General features: G+C 41.3%; 1 protein-coding gene across 1 annotated transcript in view; it reads right to left on the bottom strand.

The window, feature by feature from the left end:
- LOC145404983 (ubiquitin carboxyl-terminal hydrolase 50-like) overlaps positions 1 to 27,090 on the bottom strand; it is a 34,009-nt gene extending 6,919 nt beyond the window's left edge. Inside the window, exons 1-7 of the mRNA XM_080276486.1 lie at positions 27,013 to 27,090; positions 22,397 to 22,509; positions 21,675 to 21,789; positions 12,742 to 12,846; positions 11,793 to 11,978; positions 1,329 to 1,459; positions 424 to 522 (exon numbers count right to left, since the gene is read on the bottom strand). Of these exons, the coding sequence (XP_080132612.1) occupies positions 424 to 522; positions 1,329 to 1,459; positions 11,793 to 11,978; positions 12,742 to 12,846; positions 21,675 to 21,789; positions 22,397 to 22,509; positions 27,013 to 27,090 (827 nt within the window). The remainder of the gene's footprint in view (positions 1 to 423; positions 523 to 1,328; positions 1,460 to 11,792; positions 11,979 to 12,741; positions 12,847 to 21,674; positions 21,790 to 22,396; positions 22,510 to 27,012) is intronic.
- Between the last annotated feature and the right edge of the window lie 284 nt (positions 27,091 to 27,374).

Here is a 27,374-nt window from a genome sequence, read left to right as displayed (position 1 = left end):
AGGAAAGCCCTCTCCATGTTAGGAAAGGCAGTGACTCCCTTAACTTCCTCGAGACACTCCTTACCCTAGCCACAAAGCTAGCTTCAGCCCCACTTTCAGCACATATGGTAGCATGTCACCCAGGTAACAAAACTCCTCCTCACTTTCAAGAGATCATCACCAAGATAGCCCTTTCACACCTGACAATTTCTACATGCCCTGCCTGACACACCGCAGACACAATATCAGCATTATCTTGCAGTCTACCACTAATACAACTGCATCTTGTATGCACCCACTTAATACAAATACTGCACAAGATGGGGTTACTTCCCACACCTTTGTGGCAAGCTGCACATGCCCACATTCCCTCTGCAGTATAGTGTGGCTTACCTTTGTATTGATGAATGGAGTTCAACATTTCCTAAGTGTACAGACACATACCTTCCCTTTTGTCCAGGAGTAAGGTGGCCATCCAGGGTTAGCTCTTCAGTAGGAAAGGTGACCCAGTTCAGTTTTGGATCACTGCCCTTTATATTGTATCTGGGTAAGAGGAATATCCAAGGTTGAATTTCCAAGGTTATGTGAGAAATTATCATGTTAATATAGCAGTTAGCATTATGCATCAAAATTTTTATGCTAAAATATTAACTGTACTGATTGCATTTATAGTAGTAACATATCCATGTTTAAAAAGTCAAAGTTAAGAAAAGTTTTTATTCCAGTGTTCTCTTTAGGGGAGAATATTAGCAACTATACATTAAAATTACTTTACTGTAGTTGTACATTATCAGAAAGAATATTTTAAAGTTTTTATTTACAGTGCAGTACTGTACTGTACTGTTTTTTCTGTTTGCATTAGCTCTTTTTAAGAGTAGGATTCTCCATAAATGAATAAGGAACACCTGGGAGTGGCCTCAAGAATAGTAATGTGCCAGCTGTGATGTAGAGATTGATTGAGGTAGATTTCTTTACTCTCTTGATTCTTTCTGACGACTCTCAGATGATTTTAATTAATCTAGGTGATACACCTTGGACTGAAGAGTTTCTAACAACCATCATCAACTGCTTTAACTTATAGACACCCCTCTCTCCTTTTTTTTCTGGCTACTGCCACAAGATTCTCTTCAAAGTAAGGAAGACTTTTTCAGGCTCATGCTGAAGGCATTATAGTTGGAATGCTTCTCTAAGCTAAATAAAGTTGTTTGATTGTACTCAGATTTAATCTTATACATGTAACATTCACCTTTAGGGCTAAACAGCAAAGATATTTGTGATGTTATAGCAAAGGTTATTTGTATACTGTACTGTACTATAGCATATGAGCATAAGTTGCCATATAAACACACCTGTTTAGATGTAGTATAAGAACCTTGGGAAGGAAGAGGATATGCATCTGCCGATGACACAGGTGTTCACGTCTACAATAATGACAGTACCATTTGATAGCTCGTGTGTGGTAGTACTGCTGTAGTGCATCCTAAGGGATAAGCTTTATTTAGTAGGCTGCTGTTAAATGAGAATGAAATGATGTTTAACCCCTAGGCTGCAACATACTTTTCAGAAGACTGTAGGGTGCCTCTGGCATGCCTGCCAGAATCATGCCAAATTCTCATATTTCCAATGTCTCCATATGCTGAGAAGTACAAATTTATACTTAATGAATGCCCAGATGTGGGATAATGCAACTTTTGTCTTACATGGGGGCATTGATGGTTACTTCCCTCCTGCCTAGGTGCCAGAAAACCAGAACATGCTCTGACAGTCCAAGTCAAGGTGTTTCCAGATTATCAGTAAGTGTGAACTGGGGCACCTAGAGTCTTCCAGACTGTTTCAGTTGTAAGTAGAAAGATTAGTTTACTTGGTTATGGATTTTAGTAATTTATGATAAAGATTTCTTTGAAAGTTCTTAAAGTGAAAAGGTTATTTTTTGCCCAAATTTTCTGCTCTACAGACATCCTGTTTGGCAGCAATGCCACAGCCTAGGGGTTAAAAGAAGTATCATGCATGTATAGTCTTTTTCACCCCCATGCCTGTAGCATGAGGGGATTATGTGTTTGGTCCAGTTTATCTGTCTATCTGATAGCAAAATTATGAAGAAAACTTTGGCATGGAACTGTGCCAGATTTGGCATGATGATTTATGACCATCAGAGTAACAGGTGTTACTTGTGGCAAAAAAAGGTCATAGGTCAGATTTTAGGTCAACTCAAGCAGTTTTATTGTAATTTTGACCAAATTGGGTGGAAGGGTTGAGAAACAGGAAAGGGTGAAGTGATCCGTTTTGAGAACAATTGGTGGTGATGTAAAGGTCACAGGCTGAGGTTAAATGTATGGCCTTTTATCTCAAATAGGTCTACTTTGATATTGATTAAACGTAGTGGAAAGGTTAGAGCTAAGCAAGGATGAAATTACTGTATTTTAATTCTAGTACATTAGGTCAGAGGTCAAGTTCAAGGGTAAAGTTAACTGAAACATATGGCCCAATTTGAGCCAAACTTAATGGGTGAGTTTAGGGCCAGGTAAGGATGAATTTATTCAATTTTGAGAGCAGCTAGTCAGAGATTGTGGACAAACAACAAGGTCAAATGTTCAGTCTTGGGGTCGTTACACACAATCAGTGGATGCCTGTCATGTTTGAGTTTGTTGCCCATCAGTTTCTAACGGTGGCATAGCTAGCCGTCTGACCATGGGGGGAGGGGGGGGCATGTGGGAAGGCATGAGATCGATGTGGGATCAGAGAGAGAGTGTGTGTGTGTTCTTTCCTAACTGTTCTTACCTAATTGTTTCTTTACAGGAATGAGTCAAGCTCGTACTGTCCCGTGTCTTAAACCATTTTTATCGTACATATCCTTAAATTTATGATTTGGTTTGGCATACACTATTTCATTTGGTAGTGCATTCCACTGATCATTTGCCCTATTGGGAAAACTAAATTTCCTTACGTCTTTACTGCCTCTCTTTTTATGCAGTTTTTTGCAGTGTCCTCCTCCTGATGCATCCCCACAGGTTATGTATTCACTTATGTCTATTTTCTTTTTCCCTGATATGCATTTATATAGCATAATCATGTCTCCTCTTTTCCTTCTCTCCTGTAGTGTAGGCAGATTCAGTTTTTTTAGTATTTCTTCATAGCTAAGATCCCTTAAGCTTGGTACCCATCTTGTAGTGGCCCTTTGAACTTTTTCAATCTTATCTATGTGGTTTTTGAGATGAGGAGTCCAGACTACAGACTCATACTCCAGGGTTGGACTGATGAATGATGTTATTATCTGTATTAGCCTGTCTTCTTTTATGTATGTGAATGCTATTCTCATATTTGCAAGCAGTGTATACATGTTCCGTACCTTCTCACTGATGTGGTCAGCCAGAGATAGTCTGTTACTGATAATTACACCTAGGTCCTTCTCTTTTTCTGATGTGTGTAGGGTTTTACTTCTTAACTTATAATCCCAATCAGGTCTTTTTCCACTTTTACCAAACTTGATTACATGACACTTGTCCACTTTGAATTCCATTTGCCATGTATTGCTCCATTCATGAAGTTTATTTAATTCTTCTTGTAGCTCTTTACAAGAGTCTGTGTTAGTAATTCTCCTTTGTATTTTTGCATCATCAGCAAATATATTTAGATAGCTTTCATTTCCAGTGTTACTGTCTACATCATTTATATACACTAAAAACATGATTGGTGCCAGCACTGAGCCCTGTGGAACTCTGCTATTCACTTCCCTCCATGATGAGTAATTTCCCCATAGTACTGTTCTTATTTCTTTTTCTTTTTTTTAGAAAATCTTGCGTCCAACATTACAGTTTGCCTCGGATTCCTCCTTGATGGTACAGTTTCCATAAAAGTCTTTGGTGTGGTACTCTGTCAAATGCTTTCTTGAAATCTAAATAGATACTGTCCACCCATCCTTCTCTGATCTGTAATGTTTCTGTTACTGTATCATGCTCATCAAATTACTAACACATGATTTTCCCTTTCTGAAACCAAACTGCCTTTCTGGTATCATATTGTGTTCTAGATGATTTACCCAAACTTTTCTTATCAGCTTTTCTAATACAGTACATTGCTTACAACACTGGTTAGTGATACTGGTCAGTAGGTGAGTGGATTTTGTCTATTCCCTTTCTTGAATAAGGGAACAATGTTTCCTTTCTTCCAAATATCAGGTAGTTTACCTTGTCCCAAGGATTCCTTGAAAATTAAATATAATGGTTTACTTAACTCCTTTGCACATTCATGTAGTACCCAACACGAAATTTCATCAGGACCATTTGCTTTTCCTTTGTCTAATTTACTTAACCCCTCCTGTATTTCTTTTTCTAATATTTGTATATCTGGTAGTATGTGTGGGGATGCATGTTCCATATAATCCCTCTCAAAATTATTTTCTTTTGTAAAAACTGATTAGAAATTCTTATGCTTCACAAATATCCTTCTCTTGTGCGTAGGTGATCTCGTCATCTGTAATGGATTGTATTTTATCTTTTACTTTGGTTTTGCTTCGGATGTAGCTGTAAAGTAGCTTCGGTTGATCACTACTTTTATTTATGATATCCTCCTCAAACTGTTTTTGGGCATCCCTCCTTATTCTTGTATAATTGTTTCTTGCCTGTTTGTAGTTATTATATGCCCTTTCACTATTGTATCTTCTGTATCTGTTCCACAGCAAATCTCTTTTTTCTTTTATCACATTCTGTATTAAACCACTTCTTTATTTTTTTTTCTGCATCTTTGTGCTGTGGGATGTACTTCTGGACTCCTATTTCATAAAGTTCACAGAATTTTCTATATATAAAATTTAAATCTTGTCCTTCAAACTCTCTTTCCCAATCTATTTCTGGGTGGTGGTGACCATCATCCACTCACTTGATGTAGTGCTGCCTACTTCTTCCTTAGTCTTTATCATTCTTTTTCTGTGCCTGCCCTCCTCTCTTCCTATTTCTCCCATCTTTCCTGTCACTTCGGATTGCTTTTCTTTCCTTTATAGGTGGCTTTACATTGAGTGACAAGCCAAATGGTTCCTGTAAGCCAAGAAACCATTTACAACGCTGGGTGGTAACCATATAACCAAACCATATGTGCTTCTTACGTGTCAACAAGTGGGTTGGTGGAGGGTTAGTGCCCCTCCCCGTAAAACAAATAACTCTAAGTCAAATGGCCACCCCTTACAGGATTATGGCGTCTGGCTATAGATAGATAGATAGATAGATTTCTTTAGGTCATGATAGTTGCCCTTTTTGTAGTTAAGGCTCTTTTTGTAACTTTCATTACTATTAACTATGTCATATGCAATCCTGAAGTTGTAATTTATTACTGCATGGTCACTTTTGCCAAATGGAGGGTGATGCATTTTATTGTCAGTATCATTTTCTTGCCTAGTAAATATAAGATCTAGTACTGATGGCATGTCAAGTCGTCTTTTTCTGGTGCTTTCTTTTACATGTTTTAGGAAAAACTGCACAAGGTCCAGGAGCTTTTGATCCCAACAGCTTTCCTGGTTTTTTGTATCTAGAGGATTCCAATTTATATTTGTATTGAAATCTCCAGTTAGTATAATTCTTTCAGATTTCTCCTGCATTCTATGTAGTAATGCTCTTAAACTTCGAATTGTTTTCTGTGCCAGGTCTTCATATTCGCCTTTTTCCCAAATGTTTGATCTGGGTGGCATGTACAAATTTGCCACAATTACTTTCCCTTCAGACGTACTAATCTCTACTGCAATCTGTTCTATCTGTGAGGGTACATTAGTTCTATTTCCTTGAGATGCAGATTTTTCTGTATTAATATCATAATTCCTTCTCCCCTTTTTAAGTTCCTATCTCTTCTCCATATATTGTATTCCTTTAGATTTAGTGTATCATTTGATATCCTTGGTGTTAATTTTGTTTCAGTTAGGCAAACAATATGTGGTTCCTTTTCTTTGATATAATCATTCATCTCTAGTAATTTAGTTACCATTCCATCTACATTAGAGTACATCAACTAATCATCTTGTTTACATACACTCAAACCTCGATTTAAGGGACTAAATGGGGAATCAACTTGTCCCTTACTTGAAAATGTCCACTGTTTTACCACATATTAAGAATAAAGACAATCTTATTACGAAATGCAGTGACTGTTTCACTTATTTACACAATTATGAATATTATTTTATGGGTACTGTGTAAAGAAACATATTAATGTGTGTAACCTAGTAGGATAGAAGTTGTGGAAGCAATGAAGAAAGTTAAATCGGGGAAAGCCTCAGGAATTGATGGAGTGTGTGGTGAAATGCTGAAGCATGGGGGAGAGATAGTAGTAGAATGGATGTGGAAGATGTGCAGATTGGCCTGGGAGGAAGGTAGAGTCCCGGAGGATTGGAAGTCAGGTATAATTATTCCCTTGTACAAAGGAAAAGGGGAAAAAGAAGTGTGTGGTAATCATAGGGGCATTTGTCTTCTTAGTATAATAGGAAAAGTGTATGGTAGGATACTTATAGACAGAGTTAGAGAAAGAACAGAGAAATTAGTTGGAGAAGAACAGGGAGGCTTTTAGGAAGGGAAGAGGTTGTGTAGATCAGATATTCATTCTTAGATCTTTAGTGGAAAAGTTTCTAGAGAAGGGAAAGAAGTTGTATGCGGCTTTCATGGATTTGGAGAAAGCATATGACAGGGTGGATAGACAAGGATTGTGGAAAGTGTTAAGAATATGTGGAGTAGATGGGAAGTTGTTGAATGCTGTGAAGAGTATGTACGATGGTGCGAAGGCTGCAGTGCGTGTGGATGGTGAACTAAGTGAATTTTTCTCTTTGAAAGTTGGGTTGAAACAGGGATGTGTCATGTCTCCATGGTTGTTCAATCTGTACATGGATGGGGTAATAAAAGAGGTACAAGGTAGGGTAGTGGATGTTGGAGTGGCCCTAGTGAGAGAGGATAGTGTTTGGAAACTCCCTGTACTGTTGTTTGCAGATGATACTGTGTTGTTGAGTGAAGACGAAGGGGAGCTGCAAGGCTTGGTGGATGAGTTTGAGAGAGTGTGTAAGAAACGGAATCTAAAGGTGAATGTAGGGAAGAGTAAAGTTATGGTCTTTGAGAGAGGTGAAGTTAGTGAATGTACAGCGAGGTTGGATGGTGAGGAATTGGAAAATGTGAGTACATTTAAGTACTTGGGTAGTGTGATGAGTAAGGATGGAGGTTTGGAGGGTGAAGTGCTTGAAAGAGTACAGCAGGGAAGAAAGGTTGCTGGTTCTTTGAAAGCAGTGATAAGAAACAGGGAAGTGAGCATGGAAGTGAAAAAGTTACTACATGACAGTATTGTGATACCAACTCTAACGTACGGAAGTGAAGCTTGGACATTGTTGGAAGGACACAAGTCAAGAGTGAGAGCAGTGGAAATGAGTTATTTAAGAGGAGCCTGTGGAGTCACGTGGAGAGACAGGCTGACGAATGAGGATATAAAGGAGCGTTGTGGTGTTGATGTGGATGTGATAGGAAGCGTTATGAGGAACACACTGAGGTGGTTTGGCCATGTGGAAAGGATGGAGGGTGAAAGACTGACGAAGAGAGTGTATGTGAGTGAGGTGGAGGGGGGAAGAGGGAGGGGGAGGCCGAGGATGAGATGGAGGGATGGGGTGGAGAGGTATATGAGAGAGGGGGGTGTGAGTTGGGAGCAGGGCAGTGAAATGGCAGGGGACAGGGCGACTTGGAGGTGATTTGTTTGTGGCCACCCCAAACGGGATTGAGGCGTCTGGCAATAGATAGATAGTAACCTAGACATTACGTATGATTTTTTTAGTGGTCTTGTCCATTTGTCAGGCAGAATATGGAGTCCCTTAAATCCTAAATTCCTTGAATGGAGGTCCCTTAAATCGAGGTTTGAGTGTACTTGTCATGACTAGGGTCTACTACCTGTCTCCTTTTTATTCCCTCCTGTTTATGTACCACTTTCGAACCTGCAATCCAATTACAGTACTTTGTAAAAAAAGATGTGTTCTTCTCTTCCTCTGATCTTCCCTCATTCTTTGTTCTTGTCTCCTCCCTCTTCTCTTTTAGTAATCCAAGTTCCTCTTGAGTTAGGCATCTTTTTATTCATACATTTTTGAAGTCCTCTTTTTCCATAAGTTTGTTTGCATTTTTCAGTATTTCCTCCACAGTGTTTACACTCTGGAAGGTTACTTTCAGGGGCCTTGATTTATTTCTCTCATATTTCCCTACCTTTTTGTATTCCTCTATGTCTTTACTACAGATTTACTCTGACACTTCCTTCAATGTGTTTATTACATTTGCCATCTCCTTTTTGTCTCTTGAAATCTTGTTTTTTATTTCTTCCTCCTCAATACCAGGGATTACTATAGATTTGTTGATGTCTGCCAAATCTTTGACCAGTTTGTGATTGTTTTGGATTATTTTCTTTACATCCTTTTTAATGCTCTTTTCTTCAACTCTTGTTTCTAAGTCTTTCTTTACTTTCCCCATTTCAGCAAATGTGGTTTCCACATTATTTTTGTAGCTTTGCATTGCTTCATTTACCTGAGTTATCTTCTCAATATCACTGCTATGATCTGTCAGAGTGCTTGCCTACCTTATTGTCTCTGTATCATTTCTGAACTCTTCCATAATACTCTCATGGTTGACAACTGTGCTTGCCATTTGTGTGTGTGTGTGTGTGTGTGTGTGTGTGTGTGTGTGTGTGTGTGTGTGTGTGTACTACAGTAACTACACTGCAACTTCTGCTTCTGCTAATCGCCAAAATATCACATGAAACTTTTGAAAATTATTATAGCGCCTGACAATAAATGGTATTACGATTATGATCAGTGCTACAGTAAACAACATCTCCGAGATCCATTGGGAAACTGAAAAATATCTAAGTATAATGATAAAAAATTAGATAAGATATACTGCAAGGCATATTTTATTAATGTATCTCCCTACTTGTCAAGTGGGGTTGGTGGAGGATTAGTGCCCCTCCCTGTAAAACAATTAACTCTAAGCCCTTGGCCACCCCGTTTGGGATATATGGCGTCTGGCAATGAATGAATGAATGACGTACTGTTATTTTGCTCACTCAAAATGATCATAGTTAGGATATTTAAATGTCCAAGTTTCCAATACTCATAAAGACTATTAAGTTATATAAATTCAACATAATCTGCACTGAAGAGAGAAACTTCACAATAAAATGTAAATGTTAAAGTTAGGCAGTCAACATTTTACAGAAAACAAAGTACCGTACAGTACAGTAGGTGTGTGTGTGTGTGTGTGTGTGTGTGTGTGTGTGTGTGTCTCTCTCTCTCTCTCTCTCTCTCTCTCTCTCTCTCTCTCTCTCTGAATGGCTTAATTCTTCTGTTGTTGTAATCTGATTATTTCTTTAAAGTTCATTGATGTGCATATTTTTGGTTGTTGCTTGTTCAGTTCCCAGTACATTGAGATCACAAGTCATGGATTGAGTGGAGGGGAGCATATACACTCCTCCTGGTAACTGTTAGCTACACTACTAATTTCAAAGCACAATGACAAATAATACAGTAAACAGTATCTTGACCCCTAGGGTATGCAATTCGATCGACCGTACCAGCGTGAAAATCTGTATATGGAGCCAGTTTTTTTACTCTTACAGAAGTAGAAACTGTTATGCCCAAGGTTTAGTGCTTAAATTTACCTTATGCCGCAAACCAGAGCGTTTTAGACCAACTGGTTCATGAGCTATAGCCCATCAAAGTTGAAAAAAGTTAGCCTTCCAGGCAGCACGACTTGTTTTCTATGCACTCCCACCCCATTCCTCCCCTCCCATGACCTTCCTTACCCACTCCTATCACCCCCCACCTCTCTTCCTTCCCTCCTCCCCTCCCCCCTGCCGACATGATTAGTAACAATAATGTATAATACTCTAGGCGGGGGGGGGGGTTGTAATTGAACGGCGTACTACAGGGGGTGGGGGGGTGGGGTGGGGAGAGGCCTGGAGGGGTGGTACAGGGGTATAGAGGTGGGAGACAGACACCACAAGACAAAGAGGACAGGCAGAGAGGGAGTACAGGGGTGTGGAGGGGGGGATATAACTCTCCCCAGGGAGACAGGGAGGGGGGGGGAAAAGGGGGGAAACCACGGTGGCGTGATGGAGGATGGTGGGGGAGGGTGAGAGAGGGAGCAAGAGGCAGTCAGAGACGAGGGAGGCGGAGAGGGAACAAAGGTATTGGGGTAGAGGAAGGCGGCAAGAGGTCAGTGGGGGAATCACCCCCCACCCCCACCACCACCATGGATATGGGTGCAGATCCTCCCTCCTCCGTACTTAGGACTTTGTTCTCATTGGTTGGCATCAATATACGTCACAGTTGGGGTGGAACCTAGTGTCCGCAGTTTTTCACAAAAGCCCCTCTATCGATCACATGCGGTATCTTGCATAATCCTCAAAAAGGATTGATCGATCCTGTTAGCGCTTCAGGGGTTAAAAGCAGGGAAGGTGCTTCAGTTCATCACATTTACATGACTATTTTCCAACAATTTTTCATTGACAGTACTGTACTCCAAAACCACAGGTGCCCACTGATTGTGCAGATGGTCCTTTACACCATTTGCATGCCATGGGTGTTATGCCATTTAAGTGCTTGGTGTTGTTGATATTTTAATTTTTTCAGTATGAAGGGTCTCTCTTCAGCTGAATACTATTATTTTTGTTGATCAGCCCTGATCTGTCTGGCCAAGCAGGCCCATCAGCCGCAGGCAAGTAATGTTCCTGCAGGGCTGTCCCGTGCAGTGAACTGATGTTCTCCTGTGGTTGACAGTGCCTCGTGACAGAGGAGCGCAGGGAAAAGTATGGAGGTTCGGTTCTTGGATAGACTCTGCATTGTAGGCTGCTTTCAGCCTGTTATCTGGTTATTTAGTTACCACCCAGTGTTGTAAATGGTTTCATGGGTTACAGGAAAACATTGGGCTTGTGACTCAGTGCAGATCCACCAGAAGTAAAAAGAAGAGTAATAAAGAGTGATAGCAAGGAAAGGGAGAAATAGGAAGGGAAGAGGGCAGATAAGAGATTGAATGAAAAATGTGAAGGAAGAAGTAGGCATCACTACATCAAGTGAGTGGATGATGGATACCACCCCAACCACTTAGCAGAATACTCTAATATCTAACAGTAGCCAGAATAGAATTGCAGTACAGTATGACATCCCAAAACTGAGGGGTTTATAAAAGATTTCCACTTCCAACAGTTGGGTGAGTTCCTAAACTGGATAACATTAAAATTGTGGTGGCTAAAACAGAATATGACATCCTCATTCTTATGGATTTACAAGCATAAATTGCTGTATGGAAGTTGGTGCTTTTGTGTGTGTGTGTGTATGTGTGTGTGTAGAACATGTATATTTTCCATATGGTTCTTATTTGGCATGTTATAAATGTTGTTAAGAGACTAGGAATATAGTTGTAAGTTGGTCCCCATTTGAATGCTCAGTATAAGTGTTTTCCATGTTAGCCTGTGCATATTTGACCAAATTTAATTATGGTAAGGTTAGTAAGGCATCCTTTTCCGGGTGCTAAAGAGGGGCCCCATTTGTTGCCAGCAGCAGTATAACTGAGCTGCTTTGTTGCTCAGTTATACAAACATCAATCAGCTTCCTCCCTGTCGTCCAAAAAGAGGATAGTGGATTGCAGGAAAAGAGCAGCTTCAGCCTACAGTTCACTTAGTCCATATTCAGATGTGCCTCTGGGCACAACAGGAGCAGCAACAACAGCAGCTTATTGCATTATTTGGTTTATGTGTAGTTAAGTGCACAGTAGCAGAATTGAATTAGACCTCACAGACCAAATCACCTCATCCATGTTTACCTCAAGTGGTGTCTCTCCAGGATTGTTCAGTGGCAGACTTAGAGACCAGAACCTCTCATGGATACTGCAGATGATCGCCCCAGACTCTGGACAAATTATGGTAGCACGGTGTATTCCCTCAAAGATATCAGAAATCGTTGAGCGTCGTTCAGGCTCCAGGCCACATTTTTTACATGCATTTCTTGACTGTGATGAGGATGAACCAGATTTGGTGTTGAAAGTTTGATTGGTTGTCCTTGGTGGTTGCATGTTGTTAGATTGAGGGTAGCTTTGGCTGGATGTTGATCGTGGTTGGTTCCTACCATCATTGTAGTTACTGGGGTTGTTTTGAGAATGGTCACCAGGGTTGACACTTGTTTGATGTAATATCCTTCTGTCTGGTTTTGTTTTTTCTTTTACATGTTGTCCTTTGAGAGAGTTCTTGGTACAGGCACAAACTGGATCTCCCTTAAGATTCAGTGAGAAGTGTAACTTATTAGTGTTGGAGATACATTGGTTTCTGTAAAATTTTATAGAAACGTACCTAAATTGACTGAACACTGCAAAGATTTGAGAAATGTACATGCTATTGATGGCAGTATTTTTGTTTTCTGCAAAATAATCAAAAGTACTTAAGCTGACTGACCATAACAAAAACTGGTTCTCTTTTAAGAATCGGTGAGAACTGTAACTTAATAGTGGTGGCAGCTTTATGGTTATGACAGTTATATGGAAAAGTACCTAAATGACTGAATACTGCACCAACTGGATTTCCTGTATGGCTGATTGAAAACTGTATCTTATTGGTTGAGATATGTAACCTACACGAATGCAGTACACAAGTGCAATAGACTTTGACTGGCCGAAAAGCAGTTGAAACATATTATAACTATTTCAGTGTATAATATGATAACTTTCTTTACATATGGGCATTGATCTTAGAAGTTGTCGATGAACTTTATCAACTTACACTTGAAAGATCTTGATGAACCCAGGTCAAGAAGCTGGAGAGCAAGTCATGGGCTTCCCTTTGACCAGAACCAGCAAACAAGTCATCCATCCTACCACATACTCCCTGTGGTGAGGTGAATTTGTGTCATAAATGGTTACAATACCTTTTTTATTCATGTGCAATAACCAGTTATCATTTTGTAGTGTTATAGGAACTGTGTTTTAAATTTTTTTTAGTTTAAAGGATTCTTGTAACAGATGTGCTTAGAAATTCATCCCTGCAGGATGTCGTTATGATGCTTGATAAATTTTTGCATATTGTATCCCTGGACATTTTGTGCAGGATGATTTTAATATTACCCATTCTGTTGAGCTTTTTATATATTTCAGAATTTTATTACTTTATTTACTCTCCTAGTAGGCAATGACAGGAGTGGTAACAAAACCCATTATCACACTCCATGCATACTCAAGTGTAGTTGGAGTGAGAGATTGATTTGACACTACCATAATTTGAGAGATGTGCTGTGGTGACCCCTCCCACCAGTTTATTTATTTATTTATTTAATATCAGAATATGTAGTTTGTGGTTTCAGAGATAGAGCTGAGCTGCTCCCAAGCTCATTTGATTGATGCATTTTTGCAGAACTGTTTCTTCCTGCCAGCCCATGTTTTTAGTGATTATCTGCCTATTATTATGCTTATGCTTATATGTCCTCCCATTCCCTCCACGATTATACTCATGTGTTAGTTGTTTCCTTGTTCTTTCCCATGCATATTTTCACAAGGCAAACCTCTCTAGCTCTAAATATATACATATCCATCCATCCATCCATCATCCAGTCCTACATTGCCCCATGAGGAGAGCAGGAGCCCAGGGCTAGGCAAGTTGGTCCTGACATTTAAGATGAGAGTGACCAGCCTCACTCATCCCTGAGTGGCATTACGTGAGCAATAATCCCCAACCATCCCTTGGATATAAACCTTCACTGGCTCAATGCAATTAGAGCACTGTAATTACCCACTAAACCACCAAGCGCCGAAATTTGGTTATATGATTACCACCCAGTGTAGTAAATGATTTCCTGGTGTACAGGAAACTGTTTGGCTTGTCACTCAGTGTAGAGTCACCCACAGGCAAAAGAAAGAGGAAAGAATGAAGAAAAGAAAGACAGAAGAGGGAGTGTAAAGTCACCCGTGTGCAGAAGGACGAGGAAAGAATGAAGGAAAGGAAGACAAAAGAGGATGGAAGGAAAGAAGGATGGAGAACAGGAAAGGGCAGACACCTAAGAGCAGCATTATATCGAGTGAGTGGATGGTGAGCGCCCCTACCTACCACAGAATATATATATATATATATATATATATATATATATATATATATATATTAACGGTAAATAACAATATTACCATGGTGACTTGGGTGGGGTTTTCTAGCTGTTTACAGTAAGGCCACTTGTTGATGACAAGGCATGGCTACACAGTGTTCTCCCCCCTAATTTGGTGTGTAGATTTTATTGTCTCGCAGATTATTTTTCAGGGTTTCCTGATACCCTCTGTGGGATTGGTGATGGTGTGCATGATATGCCCTTTGCTGTGCCTCCTTCAGATTGACTTGGTTATGCACTGTAGTTGCAGGGAATTTGACGGTTAGTAGTGGGAGAGACATCCTTCCTTCACCTGATTACCAATCACATATGAATTGTCAGTCATAGACTTAACAGATAAAACAGTTTAGTTCACCTGCAGTTAGGTGAATGGGGACCCTAATGTAGGCATTGCATGGATATGGAGCTGTTGCATGTTCCAGATCCATTGAACTAATAAATAGAAGGTTTGATACCCATTAGTATTTACTGATCCCTGTGCAACACAGCTGAAGAGTATTCTGAATTTAGATCGTTGTTTTTGGTTTAGTACACATGTGTGCCTGCCTTAAAGGAAGTTGAATAGCTATTTGTCATTGTCCTCGAACAAGGACTGACTAAAAGATGACGACCAAAGATCGGACAAAGGACATGGTATGGATCGCGATGTGGAATGTAAGGGGTGCGAATGATGAGGTGAACGAGAGAGAGATTGTCCAGGTGCTTGAGGGTGCGAAAGTGGATGCATGTGGAGTAACTGAAACTAAATGGAGAGGAGAAAGTGTGAGAGAATGGGAGTATGGATGGGGTATATGTGCTGGAGTAGGTGAGAATGAGAGGGCAAAAGAAGGATTGTGTATTGTTATGAGTAAATGATGGAAGAAGAACATAAGAGAGTATGGATCAGTCGGTTCGAGGATTGTGTGGGTAAGATTGAAAGTTGGAATACAAATGTGGGCGATTGTGTGCATGTATGCTCCAACGCAAGATCGTGTGAGCAGAGCGAGAGAAGAGTTCTGGACAAATGTGGAAGTGTGCATGGAAAAGTTTGGAAGGAATGAGAGAGTGTTTTTGATTGGTAATATGAATGGTAAAGTAGGGAATGTGAAGTTGGATGGAATAGTTGGTGAGTGGAGTGTGCCTGCTGAGATAGATGAGAATGGCAGTGCGTTAGTGGACATTTGTGCTGAGAGGGGGTTGGTGATAGCCAATACCCTCTTCAGGCACAAAATGATCCACAGGTATACATGGCGAGTGATGAGAAGGGTGGGTGGTGAACTGAATGAAAGGAAGGCAATGATTGACTATGTGTGTGTGGATGAAAGAATGCAAAGCTGTATAATAGATGCAAGAGCATATAGAGGTTGGGGGAGTGGACCTTTTGACCACTACTTGGTGGTAGCCAGAATCAAGATCCAAGTAAAATGAAGAAATAGAAGAAGGGAAGGATGGGAGGAAGGAGTAGTTGCAAGGAGAGTGGAAAGGTTACAAGAGGATGAGAAAAAGGCAGAATATAAGAGAGAAGTGGAGGAACGATTGGGTAAATATGAATTTGAGCAGAAGGGGGATGTGGAAGGTGTGTGCAAGATATTCACAGAAGAAATATGTGCAGCATGTGATGTGGTGTATAGGGTGAAGAGAAGACGGAAGGGGGTGCAAGGAACAGCATGGTGGAATGAAGATGTGAGACAGGCTGTGGCACAAAAGAAGAAAGCATACAATGAATGGATGAGAAATAGGGGCATGGAAGAAGTTGCGAGGCAGAAGAGAGAGTTATATGTAGAAAGGAAGAGAGAGGTGAAAAGATTAGTAAGAGAGTGGATGAGGAATTTGGAAGGAATTTGAGTGTAAAATGCAGGGACTGTAAGAAAATGTTTTGGAAAGAGGTGAAGAGAGTAAGACAGGGTGGTAGTGAAGTTAGTAGGGGAGTGAAAGATAAAAATGGTAGATTACTAGTGGAGAAGGGAGAAAAAATGAGCAAATGGAGAGAAAACTTTAAGAATTTGTTGAACATAGAGAATGGAAGTAATGCGAGTATAAGTGGCTGGGGTAATGGCTAGGAGAAGGAGGGAGGTGAGAAGACAGGAAGAAATCAGTAGGATGGAAGTTGTGGAAGCAATGAAGAAAGTCAAATTGGGGAAAGCCCCAGGAATTGATGGAGTGTGTGGTGAAATGCTGAAGCATGGTGGAGAGATAGTAGTAGAATGGATGTGGAAGATGTGCAGATTGGCCTGGGAGGAAGGTAGAGTCCCAGAGGATTGGAAGTTAGGTTTAATTATTCCCTTCTACAAAGGAAAAGGGGAAAAAGAAGTGTGTGGTAATCACAGGGGCATTTGTCTTCATAGTGTAATAGGAAAAGTGTATGGTAGGAGACATATTGACAGAGTTAGGGAAATAACAGATGAATTAGTTGGAGAAGAACAGGGAGGGTTTAGTAAGGGAAGAGGTTGTGTAGATCAGATATTCATTCTTAGATCTTTAGTGGAAAAGTTTCTAGAGAAAGGAAAGAAGTTGTATGTGGCCTTCATGGATTTGGAGAAGGCATATGACAGGGTGGATAGACAAGGATTGTGGAAAGTATTAAGAATATATGGAGTAGATGGGAAGTTGTTGAATGCTTTGAAGAGTATGTATGATGGTGCTAAGGCTGCAGTGCATGTGGATGGTGAACTGAGTGAATTTTTCTCTTTGAAGGTTGGGTTGAAACAGGGATGTGTCATGTCTCCATGGTTGTTCAGTCTGTACGCGGATGGGGTAGTAAAAGAGATACAAGGTAAGGTAGTGGATATTGGAGTGGCCCTGGTGAGAGAGGGTAGTGTTTGGAAACTCCCTGTACTGTTGTTTGCAGATGATACTGTGTTGTTAAGTGAAGATGAAGGGGAGCTGCAAGGCTTGGTGGATGAGTTTGGGAGAGTGTGTAAGAAACGGAATCTAAAAGTGAATGTAAGGAAGAGTAAAGTGATGGTCTTTGAGAGAGGTGAAGTCAGTGAATGTACAGTGAGGTAGGATGGTGTGGAAATGGAAAATGTGAGTACGTTAAAGTACTTGGGGAGTGTGATGAGTAAGGATGGAAGTTTGGAGGGTGAAGTGCTTGAAAGGGTACAACAAGGAAGTAAGGTTACTGGTTCCTTGAAAGTAGTGATAAGAAACAGGGAAGTGAGCATGGAAGTGAAAAAGTTACTACAAGACAGTATTGTGATACCAACTCTAATGTATGGAAGTGAAGCTTGGACGTTGTTGGAAGGACACAAGTCAAGAGTGAGACCAGTGGAAATGAATTATTTAAGAGGAGCCTGTGGAGTCACATGGAGACAGGCTGACAAATAAGGATATAAAGAAGTGTTGTGGTGTGGATGTGGATGTGATAGGAAGCGTTAGGAGGAACACACTGAGGTGGTTTGGCCATGTGGAGAGGATGGAGGGTGAGAGACTGATGAGGAGAGTGTATGTGAGTGGGGTGGAGGGGGGAGAGGGAGGGGGAGGCCGAGGATGAGATGGAGGGATGGAGTGGAGAGGTATATGAGAGAGGGGGGGTGTGAGTTGGGAGCAGGGCAGTGAAATGGCAGGGGACAGGGTGATGTGGAGGCAATTTGTTTGTGGGCACCCCATACTGGATTAAGGTGTCTGGCAATAGATAGATAGGTAGATTTATATTTGGAGTTTTGTTGATCAGGTATGTCAAAGCCTGTTTGTATGTCTGTTGCTGCTAGTGTACTTTATAGTGGCACTGCTTCCTGTTTAATCCATCTAAAATATACTGAACCAGTTAAGAAAGGTGTGCAATGTTGAAATCCTGATGGGTGGTGATATTCATAAGGGTAAGTGTACTTATAATTTGGGTGGATTTTAGGGTCGATACTGGTCTATATGATTAAATATTACACAGGATTACACAGGAAAGCAAACAGCAACAGACCTTATGGTCCTTTCGAGGCTGCTTGTGAGAAACATGAATGTTGGGTAAGGTTGCGAGAGGCTGGCCAAGAAACACCTGGGACGAAGACATAGAGTGTTACCTCAGGGATAAGGGACTGAATAGAGAGGCTGCTAGAGATCAGCGATGTGGAAAGCTGCCATTATATGACCAAGGCCGACACATGCAAGCACGTTGAAGACTTCTATATGGTGAAATGAAAAAAAAACAGCAGAACCTGATCAGGTTAAAAACATTTGCATTAAACACTTATGCCCCACAGCCATTAACTTTTCCTGGAATTACAAATACTGTAATGCAAATCCCAGAAACCTGTAAGAAAGCAATCATCAATCCCCTAGCTGCAGTGGCTGAGAGGTTAGCGTCACTGATTGTGTAGCTGCCAGCCCATTAATGCCTAGGTCTGAATCCCGGTGTGGGCAGTTGGTGTCACTCGACTGAGGTGTCACTTCACACTTCATGAGTTGGCAGAGAAAGTAAGTACCGATACCTGGGGTAACACCTAGGGGAGAAGACTGCAGTATGAGTAAAGTACTCCTATGATGATTTTTTTTTCTTTTAGTTTCTGGGATTTACAGTACATGTATTGTACTCATAATTCCAGGAAAAGTTAATGGCTTGGGAAAAGATAAAGGTAAAGCTAAGGTAATGGTGGGGCAGGTGCCATGAGGTACAGTACTTAGCCAAGGTGCTCATCTCCATAACATAGGCCTTTGAGTGCATGGTGGGTATTCATCCAGTATCCTGGGATACAAGACCACTGCATCATCCAAGTTACTGCAGTCTTCTCCCCTAGGTGTTACCCCAGGTATCGGTACTTACTTTCTCTGCCAACCCATGAAGTGTGAATTGACACCTCGGTCGAGTGACACCAACTGCCCACACCGGGATTCAGACCTAGGCATTAATGGGCTGGCAGCTACACAATCAGTGACGCTAACCTCTCAGCCACTGCAGCTAGGGGATTGATGATTGCTTTCTTACAGGTTTCTGGGATCTGCATTACAGTATTTGTAATTCCAGGAAAAGTTAATGGCTGTGGGGCATAAGTGTTTAATGCGAATGTTTTTAACCTGATCAGGTTCTGCTGTTTTTTTTTCATTTCACCATATAGAAGTCTTCAACGTGCTTGCATGTGTTGGCCTTGGTCATATAATGGCAGCTTTCCACATCGCTGATCTCTAGCAGCCTCTATTCAGTCCCTTATCCCTGAGGTAACACTCTATGTCTTTGTCCCAGGTGTTTCTTGGCCAGCCTCTCGCAACCTTACCCAACATTCATGTTTCTCACGTTCGGCACCCAATAGTCATCGCCATCCTCTCAGCATGCTCAGACCATCTCAATCTACCCCTCCTCATCACAATGGCAATACATTCCAGTCCCATCCCTCCTCTCAACTCTTCATTCATAAACCTAGCCCCCCCAGACCTCACATTCAAGGACACAGGACACATCCATCTGAGGGCAACATGGCTTAATGGTAGAGTGCCTGACTCGAGACCGAAAGGTCGAAAGTTCACGCCCCACTTGGGTAGCTGTCCTGCTGGGAGAGGTGGCACTCTCCTGTTACCTAGTAGGGCTATATGATCTATCAAGGTCTAGCTCGGGCAATTTATTTCCCCATATAAAAAATTCTAAATTCTACACATCCTCCTAATCATTGTCATTTCTATATATTTAAACCTATGAATATCCTCTTCCTTTACTGCCCAAGTCTCACTACCATACAACATTACTCTGTTAACACATGCCTCATACAAAGATCCCTTAGTGCAGAGGGAGAGCCCTCTCAATGTCTGTACAGGTAACAGCTCCCTGAACTTCCTCGAGCCACTCCTCACTCTAGCCTGAGAGCTAGCTCCAGCCCCACCTCCAGCATGTAACATGTCTCTCAAGTAACAAAACTGTTCAACATGCTCAAGACACTCACCAGCTGTATCAGTCCTTTCATGCCTGACACTCTCCACATGCTCTCCCTGACACACCGCACACACAAAATCAGCATTCTCATAGTTTATCTCATAATTCCACTATATCTCTTGTGCATCCACTTATCACAAATACTGCACAAGGGGGAATTTTTTCCCACGCTCTTGTGGCAAACCACTCTCCCTCTTCATTGACAATACTACCACCAGCCCTAGATATCATCACTTTCATTTTATCTACATTTACTCTTAAGCCCTTGAGCCCCATACCATCTCTCCACTTCCAACATCTTTCTTCCATCTCCCTGTCATTCTCTACAATCAACACTAAGTCATCAGCATACAACATCTGGGAGTCCATTTCTAAAGTCACATGCGAGAGCTTCAAGCATAATGATAAACAGTAAGGGGCTCAAAACGGAACCGTGATTCACACCAACATTCACAGAAAACTCATCACTCAAGTCTCCATTCACTCTCACTGGGTTGTGATCACCCACATGCATAGCCATAACCAATCAGGCCAGCCACTCCACGGTCCCAACCTTTCTCATTGGCCACTTCACCACCTCCCTAGGGACTCTATCAGATTCCTTCTCTAGATTAGTAAAAACAAAAAGTACAAATCCCTTTTCTGTCCCATATATTTTTCTTGAAGCTGTTGGGCAATGAATATGGCACCAGTGGGTACACTGTGCCTTGGCCCCACTGCTTTGCTCTCCTTGTCACTCATCACCTCCTCCAGACAACCTGGAGTGATTGCCCAGGCCTTCCATCTATTCCCCAGCCTCAGAGGGGACCCTTGGTGAAGCCTCAAACTGGTCAACAGCATACTTCAAGTGAGTGGCAGATTTTTAAGGGCATGTGGCCCTTGACCTCCACTGTATCCTCAATGGACCAATGTTAAATCAGCGTGGATTTATGATTCATGAGTACTTTATTCAGTCGGTTCTTACTTGATGTAAACCAGTCATAAACTGAGTTTTGACTATCTGTTTCTGATATTATGTGTTTCTTAATATATTCTACTTTGTTGGGAAGATAATTCAGTGATGTTATTAGGTGTGTGTTAAGAATGATGAACCCGCATCCTTCAGAGTTGTTTGGATCATCTTGCATGTCAAAGTATAGCAGAAACAGCTTGAACACATAAATGTACCACTGTAACTTTAATTGCATGATGATTCATAATCACTCCAGAGCCACAAAAACTCTTCCTGCAGGAGTAAAGCCTTCCATCAATGAAACTGCTGCAATGAGAAATGCGAAACAAGAAATATGTAAGTATACCATGAAAGTAGTGAAGTGGCAAACATGAATAACAGAGAAGTGCATAGATAGACCCCTAGGCAAGGATCAACCTTGTAGGTGGGATCATCTTTGGTGATTCCAGCCACGCAGTGCAGTGCTTTTGGTATCAGCTATCTTGTCCCCATGCCATTGAGCAAGCATTTTAGAAATCACAGTCAAAATTACAACATTTTGAAGACGGTGGAGTTAAAGGAACTTACCCTAAGACTTTAGCTGTGTCAAGACGAATTCCTCGCTGTTATTGCACATGTGTACAGCACAGTGAGAAAGTGAAAGATCTTCCCTTTCTGCCTTAAACTGTTGGCAGCAGCCTACAAGGAACAAATATTCTGCACTTATCTTTTTTGATAGAAGTGTACAGTACACTGTAGGCACACAGCAGTTCACTCAGTACCTTCTGCCTCCTTCTAACCTTGAAATATGCAAGTGTTCCCTTCTTTGGCTTTCCTCGATCCATTTCTGTCAGGATGTCAGCGGCCGCTTGAACCACTTGGCCCCTAGATGGGCTTCGCTTCACTACATCTTCCCTGTAGATGCAAATATGTTTTCTTAAGAAATCAGACAAATTCCTGTATCAGTGTTAGTGAGGATTCACTCCAAACAGCACACAGTTAGCCATTTGAATGCTAAGTATTTCACCTGGATACTTTAATTTTTTTTTGTTAAAATCTGAACAGAATCCTAAAGTGATGTAAAGCATGTCAGTTATGAATAAAGTTTGTGATGACAAATATTGTTCTGCAACTGAACAAAAAATTTGAGGTTATTTCTTTAAAAATGATATCAATCCAGTCTTGTCACAGATGTGTATTAGTAAAGTGGGAGTTATAGTACTGTATTAGAGACTGTGACTGATTAGGAGAAGTAGTCCTCTGATTTTTATTGATTATGCATAAAATTATTTCATCCTTATGAAAGTGAAAGTAATGGTAAAGATGAGGTTTAAAATTGCATTCACATAATACTGAGTAATCGTTTCATTTCTTTTCACTTTTAAAGATTCCAATGTGCTTGGATGCGTCGGCCTTGGTCACCTAATGGCAGCTGTCTGTGCTGCTCAATCTCTGGTAGCTTCCCTATTTGGTCCCTTATCCTTGAGGTCACACTCAATGTACAGTATTAACAGGTACTCACTTGAAGGCTTGAGAGATGAGGTAATGTGTTAGAGGGAGGGTATGGTAAAGACATTGCAGTACTGCACTCAGGTAACATGTCTGACCCAGATTGGGTAGCCCACATTCTTCTCCCTGAAACAATGTAATGGCATTATGTTGGTTATTTTCTAATCCAACCTTCCAAGAATACTGAATACTGTGTTCTTTAGCTACCATTACATGAACCTCGTGAATAAATTACTTAATGGCCATCAGCACCCTGGTTCAGGGTGTATAGTTAGAGCTACGTTTCTCTGTGTACTGGAGGAAGTCATTGTGCCACTGTATGGATTGCAGTATGACTCTTCTCATACTTGTGCTGATATGTGTGATTCGCAGGGCCTTGCGTCTGTCTCTTTACATCATTGGTGTAAACCAGCAAGATACAAACATGTGCAAATGTAGGAATTGCAAACTTTTAGAACCCACTTTATATGTTTGCCATGGCTGCATTCAAACCCAGACTCAGGGCACTGCAAATTGACACACACGCACACACAATAACCATTGAGTCACTGCTCCTCCTTTAGAATAAACTACTGAAACTTTTGTTGGTTGTACTGGTACGTCACTCATCATTCCACTTCACCATTGCATCAGGAATTTTTACCAATATTTACCGTGTAATATAAGAGTGAATTTTAGGGGTACAGAGATCACTGTCCAGAATTATCTGTGAGGTTTCATTTCTTTTGTTCTAGGTTAATTTGTGGTAGGTAGTGGCAACCATCATCCACTCACTTGATGTAGTGTTGCCTACCTCTCCTTTGATCATTTTTTTTTCTGTGACTGCCCTCATCTGTTCCAATTTCCCATACCTTTTTTGTCACTTTTTGTTACTCTTCTTCCACTTTCAGGTGGCTATACATTGAGTGACAAGCTAATGGTATCATGTAAGCCAGGAAACCATTTACAACGCCGGGTGATAACCATATAACCAACCCACACGTGTTCCCTACATGTCAGCAATTGGGTTGGCAGAGAGTTAGTCCCCCTCCCTGTAAAACCAGTAACTCACAAGGACAAATGGCCACCCCTTACGGGATTATGGTATCATGCTATAGATAGATAGCTACATCTATATTTCCTAACAAAATAATTTTTAAGGAAATAGAGCACCTAGTGTGTGCATACCAGACATGGTATAATAGTGATCAGGAATTGTAATTATTTGAGTCAATTCCATGTTTTTTAAGGAACTGTAATTGTAATAAGTTTTATTGTCTTCAAAACCAAAGTAATTGTAAACCTAATAGATTCCATGGCAGAAGTACGGTAATCATAATCACGATTACTGGTACATTATGATTACCTGCACCTACCAACTGTGATGCTCAGGCTCATGCTATCCACAGAAAATATTAAGTTAGTTGGAAAATAAAAATAATGAAATAGGCACATACAGTGGAATCTCCTAAATCACTGCTTTATGAAACTGGGCACATGCTGTGATTTGAGAATTCCATGAGTTAGAAATAAGTACAGTAATCACTCAGTTATCCGACGTAACAGAGCCAGAGGCACATCTGGATACGGAGCAATATCCTCTACCGTACCTATACCCAACGTATATGTACATTACCCCTTCTAGTTGTGGCAGTGGTCTCCGGTCTTTCAGCTGTATTTAGACGTCCAAACACACATGGAAATATCCCGTAAATTACTAGACACTAAGAAAACAATGCATAAACAACAAAAATCCACAAATACCCTACCTGTATGCACAGTACCCCTCCTGATTGTGGCAGTGTTCTTCGGTCTTTCAGCTATGTAAACATCAAAACACATATGGGAATATCCAGGATAATGCTAGTCACTAAAAGTAAAAAAAAATGCATAAACAACAAATATCCACAAAAAAATCAATGAAGATGACGGTTGCAAAAAGAATTTTAACCCTCCTGGGAACTAAAAGTTTTCAGTAAGTTTCAGAGACACCTGCAAAACCAAGAACCCAGCTATGGCTGCTTCTGTGTGCACAAAGAAAAACATTTCCACAGGCAGATTTGCCCTCAGTAATTGGTTTTATTGGTATAAATTGTATACCATCAACTTCATTGGTGTTTATACTATAAGCTAATAAAAACACACAAAACTTATGTGTAAAAGTAAAGAAATGCAGTGAGATTTAATTTATTCGGGAGTAAAAATAGCTTCAAATAACTTCCCAACATCCTAGCGCAAAATTTTTCCAGCACTGTGCAAGACAAGAGCTAAGCATATGTCTAGACACAGAATTTCATGAGCTTTTTCATGGTGTTTTCAGAATTTTGATGCAACAAATAGTACACCCACCGCAAATTGACTTAAGACCTACATGCAGAATTGCTATGAGAGAGTTGTCTGTCTTTGCTTTGTGTTTTCACCTCAGTCAAGTGAATTTTTTGGGCAAGAAGTAACTGGCAACTCCTCTGGTGTTGATGGGAGGTGGTGAAACACTCAGCACATCATTACTTGCCCAGAAGCAAGCATGGGAGTATATGTTCATGTCGCTCTGAGCTTGCACCTCCCTCTTTTTTCGTATGCATTGCTGTTTGCCCTGTTATTTTCCTAGAGTCAAGTTGTCATGCCTGGACAGTATTGCTCAAGGAATGAGAGGGTCCGTATCATTGCATGGAGGCAGGATAATGTCCCTATCAACACGATTTGTGAATGTACTGGACGCGCAAAGCCGACCGTCATGAATATTCTTGCTACAGCATGCGGCCTGCTGCATGATGTTGTACCAGAGCACAAGCATGGCGGTGGAAAGAAGAGGACGAATTCCAGAGGTACAGATACGCTTCTGAAGAGGGAAGTAATCAAGAATCCTCGACTGACAGCAGCAGAATTGAAGAGAATGCATCCTCAGCTGTTACAAGACGTTTCAATTCGAACTATCCAACATCGCTTGCAGAAGGAGCTGGGTTTGCCAAGCCGCACTGCAGTCAAGAAACTGCTTCACACTGACCGCATGAAGAAGCAGTGCATTGAGTTTGCCAAGAAGTATGCACACTGGACATCAGATGAGTGGAGAAAAGTTATGTTTTCCGATGAAAGCACATTTCAAGTGTTCCAGGTGCATTCAGCCAAGGTTAGTCACTCTGCCTCCCGGAGTCGATATGACCCTGCTTGCACGGTACCGACTGTTAAGTACCCACAATCAGTAATGGTGTGGGGGTGTTTCTCAAGTGAAATGGGAAGGGGAGGCCTCTACTTTCTTCCTAAGAACTTGATGATGAATGGTGGCCTGTACATTCAAGTTCTGAAAGATCATTTGTTAAACTTTTTTGCCATTTGTAGGTGCGACTTTTTCATGCATGCTTTAGCTCCATGTCACTAGTCAATAAAGATGACAAAATGGCTTCAAGATAATCGGATTGAGGTCCTCGACTGGCCTGGCAACAGTCCGGATCTAAATCCAATAGAAAACTGCTGGGCAAAGATGAAGAAAATCATGGCAGAGAAGAAGACACCGAATCTGGACAACCTCAAGACTGAAGTGACAAATGTTTGATGCAAAAAAAATGTCCTTATATTACTTTAGAGATCTAAGTGATTCCATGCCAAAATGCATCCAACTGGTCCAGAAAAACAAGGGAAACATGATTTCATATTAATGAATGGCATTTCATGAACAAACATTGTGATACACTGTGATTTCTGTGTTGTTTAATACCTTGTAGGGGGATGTCCTTAGTCAATTTGCGGTAGCTGTATTTGACTGAATTGCCAAAAACTAAAAAAAATTGATCTTGGCGATGCAGGGAGGTAAGTGGTAGGAGACCAGGCAGGCAGTGCACTAAGCAAGGGTAGGGGAGGGCTGGGGGACAGTGAGAGACACGCCTGGCAGCACTGAGCATGGAGGGGGATGGAGGAGGGACAGGGTAGGGGGAAGCGGGACTGGCCGGGGGACTTTGACTGTTTGGTGAGGAAGCTGAGGGGCGTTTTTGCTCTGCTGGTGGGTTAGGGTCTGTATTACAGTCACTATTCGTTATACGTTGATTCGATTTACAATAATTTGCTACAACAATAACAGGAAAGTTCCACCCCATAATCCAATTTACGATGAATTTCCCGCTATAACGATATTGTCCTCGGAAAATTTTGTACAAAGCACCAGGCACACCCAAGGCGACCGTTGCTTGTCTCAGGCAAGATGGCGGCCCCAGCATGCAGAGCATTTTTTTGGTTCAGTTGTGGTCCTGCCACCCCTTCAAAGCCCTGTCTTTTCCACTCGTTCACATGTGCCCCCCTGCCATCGTCACCTCTCAGCCAAGCGTCATGCTACAGTAGGCCTATACATCATGTAGCACCAGGCCAATGTTACACAGGTGTGATTGTTGTGTTGTTGCAACGATTTACTGTACGTGAGTAGTGCTGCCTCTATTGGTGTGATTGTGTTTGTTTTGTTCTTGGAGACAACTTGGACCGACACAGGAAGTGATGATGACGGGTTGTCATTTTTGTTTCAGTCTTGGGTTGGCGACTTTGGAAAGCTGAGTTGATATAACCCCCCTTTTATAATGTATTTCAATCTCCCAATTTACGATGAATTCGTTATACGTTAAGGTATGACCTGACGTAACCCCATCATATAACAAGTAGTGACTGTACTTGCTCACGGCCAGTACGTTCCCAGTGATCCAGGTGGCCAGGAGACTTTGACCATTCGGTGAAGAGGTGGACAGCCATTTTTGCACAGCTCGTTGGTTAGGGTCTGTATTATTCGCATGTGGCTAGTAGCTTCGGAGTGATCTGGGCGGCTGGGCGACTTTGACCGTTTGGTGAAGAGGCAGACAGCCATTTTTGCTCAGCTGGTGGGTTAGGGTCTGTATTATATTTGCATGGTGGCCGGTACATTCCCAGGGATCCAGGCGGCTGGGGTACTTTGACTATTCAGTGAAGAGGCAGACAGTCATTTTTGCTCAGCTGGTGGGTTGAAGTCTATTACTTGCATGTGGCCGCAGAGGCTGGCC

Source organism: Coenobita brevimanus, chromosome 65, assembly GCF_032717465.1.
Source record: "Coenobita brevimanus isolate Jiangsu-jjx chromosome 65, ASM3271746v2, whole genome shotgun sequence".
In the NCBI taxonomy this organism is placed as follows: domain Eukaryota; kingdom Metazoa; phylum Arthropoda; class Malacostraca; order Decapoda; family Coenobitidae; genus Coenobita; species Coenobita brevimanus.
The sequence above is the reverse complement of the archived record's forward strand: the minus strand, read 5'-3'. Positions and strand labels throughout refer to the sequence as shown.